The sequence below is a fragment of the Perissodus microlepis genome, chromosome 22 (genome assembly GCF_051167445.1).
Source record: "Perissodus microlepis isolate ML-2025 ecotype Zambia chromosome 22, ASM5116744v1, whole genome shotgun sequence".
NCBI lineage: Eukaryota > Metazoa > Chordata > Actinopteri > Cichliformes > Cichlidae > Perissodus > Perissodus microlepis.
Genome location: NC_140481.1, coordinates 14,199,378 through 14,209,216, shown reverse-complemented (window position 1 = coordinate 14,209,216; position 9,839 = coordinate 14,199,378). Strand labels below are relative to the sequence as shown.

The 9,839-nt window shown below is 40.3% G+C and overlaps 1 protein-coding gene across 18 annotated transcripts in view; it reads left to right on the top strand.

Annotated features, from left to right (window-relative positions):
• Positions 1–245: 245 nt before the first annotated feature.
• The window catches only part of dync1i1a (dynein cytoplasmic 1 intermediate chain 1a), a 68,409-nt gene continuing 58,815 nt past the window's right edge, over positions 246–9,839 (top strand). The window contains exons 1-9 of one of the 18 annotated variants that reach the window (XM_084919727.1): positions 246–542; positions 2,529–2,592; positions 2,896–3,029; positions 3,272–3,389; positions 3,962–4,049; positions 5,811–5,837; positions 5,965–6,006; positions 8,340–8,399; positions 8,655–8,767. In XM_084919727.1, coding sequence (XP_084775853.1) covers positions 2,910–3,029; positions 3,272–3,389; positions 3,962–4,049; positions 5,811–5,837; positions 5,965–6,006; positions 8,340–8,399; positions 8,655–8,767 — 568 coding nt within the window. In that variant the 5' untranslated portion in view covers positions 246–542; positions 2,529–2,592; positions 2,896–2,909. Of the gene's footprint in view, positions 543–2,492; positions 2,593–2,895; positions 3,030–3,271; positions 3,390–3,961; positions 4,052–5,810; positions 5,838–5,960; positions 6,007–8,339; positions 8,400–8,654; positions 8,768–9,839 lie in introns of all 18 variants that reach the window. The other 17 variants (XM_084919726.1, XM_084919725.1, XM_084919729.1 and 14 more) reach the window with 17 other exon arrangements.

Below are 9,839 nucleotides of genomic sequence, written 5' to 3'. Positions count from 1 at the left end.
GTCTCTGAACTACTTATCTGATTTAAACTTCTTTTTTTATCCTTAGAGTAAAAAAACCGACTGATTACGTACATATATATGGATGAAACCCTCAAATATCCAAACCACAAATTAAATCCTCTTTATTTGTTAAAGTTATGCGTCCGAAATGCTGAATAATTCCTGTTCACCTTTTAGATCTAACCGTTTAAAACGCACTTCTCAATCTTGACCACACGATGGCGGCGTTCGCAGTTGTGGTCAAATAAGGTGGGATTTCAACCCCTCTTCCTTCTCAGCATCATCCTGCTCTGTCTTCCTAGGGATGTATCGGCGTGCCGTGCACCTGTTCCATCTGTTGTTTGAAATGCCCCGTTTTAACCCGTTTTGTCAGTAACCACACGAAAAGGCTTAACCGACCTCTTCGGTGGTACCACGGCGGCTTTGATACGGTGCCATTTGGACAGCGGTGGAGGATGTGTTGATTTGTCTTTCCCGAGGTGCAGCAGTGAGACAGCATCTTTGCCGGTGACACATCGTTATCACAACGAGTGGACGAGGAGGTACGAGTGAAACAATAACACTATTCGCTGTACGGTTGTTTTCGGTAAATTAGGCCCCTTTTGTGTTGTTAAATGTCATTGTAACGCTGATGACAAGGCCTTAAAGGCGTCGACGTTTGTATAAATGCTGTCACATTTGCAATTAGCTAGCAGCGAATGCCTTAATGGCGATAGCCGCCAATGGAGCACAGTAATTTTTGCTTTTCTTCCTGTTGCATATGTAGTTATGTTTTTTATCTTTTCTGTTATGACTCTGTATGTGTCAGCTCTGTTGTGCTAATGTGTGAGAAGATAAAACGACCTACACACGCGCAGATAGGCTTAATTATGTGCGTAACACTCAGGTTTGGTGATAGTTTTGAACCTCTGCCTATACACTCACAAACCATTTCATTAGGTACAGCTTCCTAATACCACGTTTGACCCAATTTTGCCTTCAGAGCTACCTTAATTCTTTATGACATACATTCAGTAAGAGATTCAGAGATTTTGATCCATATAGATATGATAGCATCTCACATTTCCTGCACATTTGTCGGCTGCACATCCATAATGGGAATCTCATGTTCCGCCACATCCCAAAGATGCTCTATTGGGTTGGGATCTGGTGATTGTGGAGGGGATTTGAGTACAGTGAACTCATTGTTATTTTCAACAAAGCAGTTTGAGATGATTTGAGGTTTGTGCCTCGGCATGTTATCCTGCAGGGAGCAGCCATCAAAAAGCTGATCATGCCCATCATAAAAGAATGGGCAAGGACAGCAACAATACACCAGCACACTAAATGATGATCAGCTGGTAGTAAGGGGCCCAAAGTATGCCAAAAAATATCTCGAACACTATTGCGCCACCATTGTCAGCCTGAACTGTTGATACGAGGCAGGGTGGATCTATAGTTTCATGTTGTTTAACCCAAAGTCTGATCCTACAATCCGAATGTCACAGCAAAAATCAAAATTTGTCAGACCAGGTAATAATGCTTTGTTCAACTTTGATCTTAGCTGACTGGAGCGCCACCTTGGTGTGGTCTGCTGCCGGTGTGGTCATCAACAAGGCACTTTCTCCCTGAGAACTGCTGCCCACTGGATATTTTTTCAGAAAGTTTTCTGTAAACCCCAGAGATGGTTTTGTGGGAAAATCCCAATAGATCAGCAGTTTCTGAAATACTGAGTCCAGCCCGTCTGGCATCAGTTACTATGCCCTGTTCAAACTGTCTGAAATTGCCTTTTTTCCCTATTCTGATGCTCAGTTTGAAATGCAGAGGGTCATTTTGACCATGTCTGAATGAAACTGAACTGATGGTATGTAATTGGCTGATTAGATATTTGTGTTGATGAGCAGTTGAGCAGATGTACCTAATAAATTGGCCAGTCACTTATATATTGTTGCTACCGCGTGCAACAGCTAATACAGGCATCAAATTAGCAGCCTGTAGCAGGCTCATAGTTAGATGAGCTCAACCAGTAGATCACATGGTGCAGCTCTAAGGGATGAGTTAAACTAAATGAAAGAATTAGAATAGGAGAGCACAATTATACAAAGGTTTTAAGAAAGCTTTGTTTTGTTAAGCCATGGCTTTAGAACTGCACACATGGATGCCCCCATTGGTTTGACTTGGCATAGGTGGGTGGGGCAAGCATCAAATAGGAAGTTGATCCTGAAAAGCATAGGCTGAGTTAATTTACACAAGGCAAAGCTGGTTTTTCTCAAAAGGTAATAAAATTGTTACAGGAATTATGCTTTAAATACCATTGAGAGCTATAGAAATGTGATGTACTACTGCAACAAAACAGCACTCAGAATGTGGTAATAACATGTTTATATCTTTGAAATTAAGCCCATTCACCCAGCTGTGTTTGGGTAAAGAATAATGAAAAAATTAAATAAATCCATTTTCAACCTTGTAATAGAGAACCATTGTGTATGTTCTCTGTACTTCACTCTGCCAAGATTGCTCTCTTCTCAGTATTGACCCACTTATCCCAGACACCTGGAGCTTCTACAGCTCAGACTGGGCCACTTCCCAGGTGGCATCCACTAGTAGCGTAAGGTGGGTTCTTTGAAGAGCCCCACTTGGCTCAGTAAGGGTGGCAGCTGTTCCATGACACAAGAAATATATATAAAATATATGTATTTGATATTCATATTTGGTTATGCTAACCGATATTGTTTTGGCTTTCAAGTCAAAAATCCAGTTTTGGACTTAAAAATACGTCAAAACTTTATATAAGCTTTTTTTTTTTTTTTTGTCATTGACTGATACAGATTTATAGCTGCCACACAGGAGATTTTCTAAATCAGTGCTTAATAGAATCATATGTAGTTCATTCTTGTTTGGTCATCTTACTTTAAGCCCCGCAGGACACCATGTCGGACAAAAGCGACCTAAAAGCTGAGCTCGAGCGCAAGAAGCAGCGCCTTGCCCAGATCAGGGAGGAGAAGAAGAGGAAGGAGGAGGAGAGGAAGAAGAAAGAGGTAAGGAAAAAAGTGAGTAAATTCCCACCATCGTCACTCATTTTGTATGTTTTCCTTTTTTGTGTGCGGTTGACTGATTTTTTGTCAGGCTGTGACACACGAACAGCATCTATGCATGTGCACAAGGTCGGTGTTTTAAGTATGGATCAAAATGTGCATGCAGCTGCATGTCTTAATCTATGATGTTTGAGCAGTGAAGCTGTTCTTTGAGTTATGATGGATAAACTGGTGGTTTTTTTTTAACTTATCTGGAGCAGACAGAAAGCCAGCAGAAGACAGAAGCGACCCCAGAAGATTCAGATTTAGATCGCAAGCGTAGGGAGACTGAGGCCCTGCTGCAGAGTATTGGGATCTCACCAGAGCCTCCACTAGGTATGCAGTATTGTAATAAATGAATACTAAAATGTTCTTTGACTCTTTTCACTAAAATGTTTACTAGAACATTTACACCAGAGAATAGCTTTTTTGTTCAAAAACTACACTAACCTTCATTATTACAGCCAAAAACCCTCCATGCATCAGGCTAAGATGCACACAATCACCAGCTATGTGTTTAATTTGTTGTCTCCCTTTGATTATCTTCTCTGTTCTGAAATTTGGTAGAAATAATTGATCAGAAGTAATCAAACAATTTCTAATGGACCCATTTGAGTTTACAAATGAGTGTTGCTTTCCTTTTATGATAAATCATCAAATATCAGAGCAGGTTAAATCCTCAGGGTCACTTGAAATGAGCTTTTGGAAGATCACTGTTCTCTAGTGGTCTTAAATTGTAATAACACCCCCTACACCTCAAAACTGGGTCACTTCAAGTGTCTTCAAAAGCTGCTGAACATAAATAGATAATAATGAGTATAAAGCTGATAGTCTTTTTATTTTAGATCTTTTTTTTAATTTGTCAATGACATGCAGCTTATAATGTAACATTTTTTATTATTTTTCAGTCCCGACTCCTGTGTCCCCCTCCAAATCAGTAAGCACACCCAGTGAGACGGGGAGCCAGGACTCGGCCGATGGAGGAGCAGCAGGCAGGTGGGCCAAAATCAAACACTGTATGCCGAGCTGTAATTCCAGAAGCCTTAGTTCATCACATTTGTTCAAATCAATACATTTCTGAGGGTGAACACAAATTCATCAAACATTTTTCACCTTCTCATATCAAACAAAAATTACATTTTAAGCACACGGCTCAAAAAAATTAAAGGAACTCTTTTTAATCAGAGTCAGTTAAACTTGTGGGATATTGATTGTGTCAGTTAAGTAGCGGAGGGGGGTGTTAACCAGTTTCAGTTGCTTTGGTGTTCATGAAATGAACAACAGGTGCACTAGAGGGGCAACAATGAGACATCTCCCAAAACAGGAAAGGTTTTACAGGTGGAGGCCACAGGTGTTTTTGTCATCTTTTGTTTTTTCACTAGTTTTGCATTTGCCTAGGGTCAGTGTCATTACTGGTAGGATGAGGTGATACCTGGAGGTTGCACAAGTAGTCCAACCTCTCCAGAATGGCACATCAATACGTGCATTGCCAGAAGATTTGCTATGTGTCCCAACACAGTCTTGAGAGCAGTGTCGTATGAAGTCCTTAAACCATCAGCAGGACCAGTATCTGCCCCTTTGTGCAAATTGGAATAGGATGAGGACTGCCAGCAGGCCACTGGTGTGAATGTCAGCCATGCATGCAAGCACGCTGGAGCTATACACACAACTGAGAAGCATTTTAAGTTACTGCGGTGATGGACTAGCCTGCCACATCATTTTTCACTTTGAGTTTTGAGCGTTTATCATTTTCATTTCCATCAAATGAAATGGCATCCTTTGGTTTCTAACATTATTCAGTCCATATCATTATAAATATCCAGCTTAATTTCCCCCCCCCTCTGAGATCTGATGTGCTTTAAAAGTGTTCCTTTAATTCTTTTCGACCAGTGCATCCGACCAGGAGACACTTGAAAACCACGACAGAAGTTTTTATCCTCACATGTTTGGTTCTCTTTGAGAACTATACAACAGATTGTATAGTTGTGCACCGATGTAGGGCTTCTTGAAGACTTAACATCTTAAAAGGATAATAATTTTAAAAGGCTTTTGGCTGTGGGTGTTTATGGTTCATATGACTTATTTTCTTTCTTTCCTTGTGAATGGCACAACAGGTTTAGGTAAGGATGAATGTTCCTAGTGGTGAGGTTAGGATTTGAATTTGGTGTCTTTCATTTGTCATGGCATCCAGTGCTTTGATGACCACTTTACAGCTTTTCCTTTCATGTCTTTCCTGTAGAATAAATCCAGATATAAGCTGTTGAAAGCACGAACCATAGTGGAAAACCTTTAGAAAGCAGCCACAGTGAGCCAATAAAACTAGCTCTTGTATGAAGCAATGGACATGAACCATATGTTTGTCTCAAAGTGGCTCATTTGAGCATAAGTGACAAAATATAAGCATTTCCCCATCCATAGGCTGCAATCACAGCGCTCGTTCATCATACATGCTCAGGCTACTGCAGGATTTACTTTTACGCCTGTTCATTCATTACTCACCCAGACACGTGCTGGAGCTCTCTGAGTTCTGCACATGGCGGCTCTGGTGAATGCTGTTGAGACACGAGTGGTCATCAAGCGCTTTCCATTGCTTTTTAACGACAGCTGACTGTGAGGATGATGTGTGAGTGATGCCTTCAGGGGTCATTAGTGATGTGATGTTCTGGTACAGCCAGGGGTGGAATTGGGGCTACAGAACATGCAAAAGTTTGTATTAGACAGAAATTGCCTTATGTAGGATTTTTCATCTCTTTTTAGCTTTTACAAATTGGATTTTACAAATTGGTGAGTTAGTGTCAATTCCTGGAATGATTTCTTTTTCTTTTTTTTTTACCCCCAAATCCACCCTGAATGATGGCATGCCATTTTGAGCTCTCCATTTGTGGTTGTGTATGTGTGTGTCCCTTCTTAGGTCAGGTTTCTCTAAAAACAAGTCCCAAGCACAGACCTCAAGGTAAGCATTTTCATGTTAAACACAGGAATCCCCCTACCCCTACCCCAACCCCCCACACCCTCTCACCTCTCTTTGGCTGAGGTTACCCTCATAGGGAGATTAAACCCACAGTGTTGTCAGTTGTCTTATTTTTGTGTCCTCAATGTGATTTATAGGATCAAAACAGTGCAGTGCCCCTGCTTCTCTGTTCAGCTTTCCTCCACTCTTTGCTGGTGTTCTCATCTGAAGCTTACCTGTCTCCTCTAATACTGGGGTGAAAGATTTCTGCTCTCATGAGCTGAACCACAGAAGTCATTTCAATCTTCAGAGAATTGCCAGTGCTGCTTAAAGTGTCATCCCCGTTACTGTAAAACAGCCGGCCTGTCAGGCTAAAGAAATGCCTTGCCACTCTCACCTGGCGCTTTGTAGCGCAAGCTGAATGTTAACGGGTGTGCTCGCTGTCCCTGAAGGTATCATCAAGAAGTGTAGTGAAGGCTGGAAGCATTATCCTTTTATGGCTGCCAGAGCTCAGCCAAGCTGCCACAGAACTCCTCGGGTTTCTGCAGCAACTTTTTGACTCTTAAATCCCCAAAAAGAATCTCAGCATTGAGCTCAGGGATGTATTCAATATTGATGATGTGTAGAAAGTACACTGTCATCATGTATGTGAACCACAGCAATTTTCAAACCCTTATTTTTTCCATTAAATTATGTGCTGCGTGTGTGTGTGTGTGTGTATGTTACATGATTTCCATGTATTATTTGGCACTAATTCAAATGTGAAACACTGAATTTTACATAAATATGTTTAGAATAACTGCACAGTGAGAGCAGCCCTTTAGTTTTAAATAAAAACACCATGTGAGCCTGAACTTCGACATACCCAGAATACCTTTCTGTTATCTAGATTCACTTACCATCACATTTTCGATCAGGATAAAAGGTCAAATGCCCCTGGTTATCAACTTGCTATGTTAACCCAGAATTTCCGCTGCACGCTTACATGAAAGGAGTGACTGCATCTGACCAATCACAAACATGCATTAATGTACTGTCATGGATTTTATAAACAAAAACCCTGCACAATTAGAAAAGTATGACGATGTTAAACACATAATGCAGACTGAAAGTAACACAGCTGCTACAGATAAAGAAACATTGTGGGGGAGTCTGTTTGGAAATGCACTGTACTGCAGTTTAGTATTAAAAGCATTGTATGAATGTGTGGGTGCTTTAAGTGCTCAATAAGCCTGGAGGAGAGCTGTTGTATTAATAAAGTTGAGCCTTTTTGAATCCAGGAAAGAAAGCCAGCAAAAATACAGACTCTACCATTAAGACATGAAAGGATTTAGTTGTTACAATCAAATATTTCATTAAATGGTTAAAAGACAGTTTTTTTCAGCTGTAACCTCGGTGATGTTTAACAGTAAAGAATGAATCTAAAAACAGAATTCAAACATTAGTCTACCTGTAAATTTGATAGGTCAGTAAGTAAAAATAAATTCCCTGATTTAGGCTCATAATGCTTACAGAACAATAACATTGTTAACATTGTTTGCAGCCAACAAGAAAAAAATCAAGAAATAAAATTGTGTCTAAGAATCTCTGTTGATCACTGATGACTTCAGATGTTATTAGAAAAACTTCATTAGACTTTACTGCTGAGAGAACTTCTGATAATGGTGACGCTGTTTCCTTGAGAGCTGATTGGTCAGTGGGCGGTGATTTCATAGCTGTTGATCTCTAATTTAGACCATAACCAACTCTGGAGCAGGTTAGATTTGCAGCAGGGATTTACCCCAGGAAGAAGTGTACCATGTTTGCAGTACTGAACCCCCAGAATTAAACCTGAAGTTACCTGGATGAGACCACAACCTGCTTTGTAGTACAGGCTTCAAGTCAGTCATGCTACAGATGTATATGTCACTGGACACATATATGTTTGTTTTAGCTGGATGTAGTGTACATAGAAATATTTCTGCAGTCACTAGGACATCAAATAGCTTTTCCACTGATATAAATCAATCTTTTTCTACCACAACGACTTGTAAGCAGAGATCTTTAAAATAACAGAGCACATTGATGTTTAGTGAAATATAATATATCTGCCTCATCTCCTTTATCTGTTTAAATTATTTCCAGTGCCATTTTTACATGAAAATCAATGGGAGTTCCTGTGATAGGCTATTATAAATAAGTGGTGTCAGTGCATAAGATTGTGCGCACATTCATGTGCTAATGTCTGTTTGTGCACGACATGTGTGTTTTAGTGTTTTTGTATTTGTTATAAGGTGTTTGTTTGTAAACATGCATGTCCTCTCTTGCCCTCCCCCTCCCCCTGTTGGTGATATCAGGACACTGCAGTGGGACACAGACCCCTCTGTGCTGCAGCTGCAGGCTGATTCTGAGCTCGGGTACAGCTTTTTCCTCTCCTCTTGTTCACTATTAAAACATTTTTATAAAAATCAACTGCAAAACATCCTATTTGGCACCGCATGTCATACTGAAAAACCTCTCGACTTTAAGTAATAAAATATTTAATGGTTTAATGTAATTTGTTACTTGAAACTTTGGCGTTTGAAATGAAAAATGATGCCCTGTTTGATCGACAGCTTGGATTTATTCACAGTAGATCAGGAGCTAATGAGAACGTCTTCTCTGCCATCCAGGCGCAGGATGCAGAGATTGGGGGCCTCTAAGATCACACAAGTAGACTTCCTACCCAAAGAGGTCGTCTCTTACAGCAAGGAGACTCAGACACCCACCTGCACCCTGTCTGAAGGTGAATATTTATGTGTGTTTGTGTGTGTATGTGTTCACAAGTGAGCATTTTTAGAGCCTTTTTGGATGCTAAAGAAGAAATACAGTGATTGCTGTTTTTGAATGTGACAACGATTTAGTTACCCAGGTCTAAGCCTGCAAAGCATGGAGCTTATAGATCTTACAAAGGGAGAAGACAGATCATGCTTTGGACTTCTCGTTATATGTGGAAACAGGCTGATATAATTCACCCAAGATTACTTGATAGATGAGGGGCAATTTCAGTGTGTATATTATATGGCATACAAATGCATATCTGTGAAAGCATGACACTGTTTAAATAATACGTGCTCATTAAAGTTTAATATTCCTGATCAGGAAAGCTGTAAGTCCAGTGTGCTTTAGCTTGGAGGAAATTGGTGAAAAAGTGTGTTTTTGTGCATCTGTGTTTTAATGGGTGTGAGTTCTACATGTGAAAAACGTGAAGGTATGTGTGCATACCTGTGAAAATGTATACATGTAAGTGGGAGCTGGCGTGCTGAGTTGCAGCTACTAAACAGATCCATGTGGTTAAAATTTAGCTTTACTAGTGCAGTGTGGATTTTGTGGAACATCGATGGGTGCAAGCGAACGGCTTATAGATTTGAGTTCATTCTAATGGAGAAGGAATTGAATTGAGATTAGGGTTGAGGACAGTTTGAGTTTTTGCATAATTTCACTTAGGTTTTGTGTTTGAAAAATGAAGATTTTCCATTAGGACATTACAAATGCACACAAATACTTGTGTAGCCACAACTTTAGAGGATACTACAACGTCTTACTATAATATCCTGGAGATAGGTTTAATCGTAACCACAACATGTCGTCATCTTAAAATGTAGGGATTTATATGAGGACTTGCTTTCTCATAAGGAAAACAGATTTAAGTCCCCCACAATGTGAGTAATACCTGGTACACACACACACACGCACACACACAGCCTGGCACACATGCACACAACCCCTATCATCTTCTCTGTCTTCCTTCTTCTTGTTGCCAAGACAGCTGGCAGCCATGTGACTGTGAAGGGGTTGTACTTCCTGCTTCCTGTCAT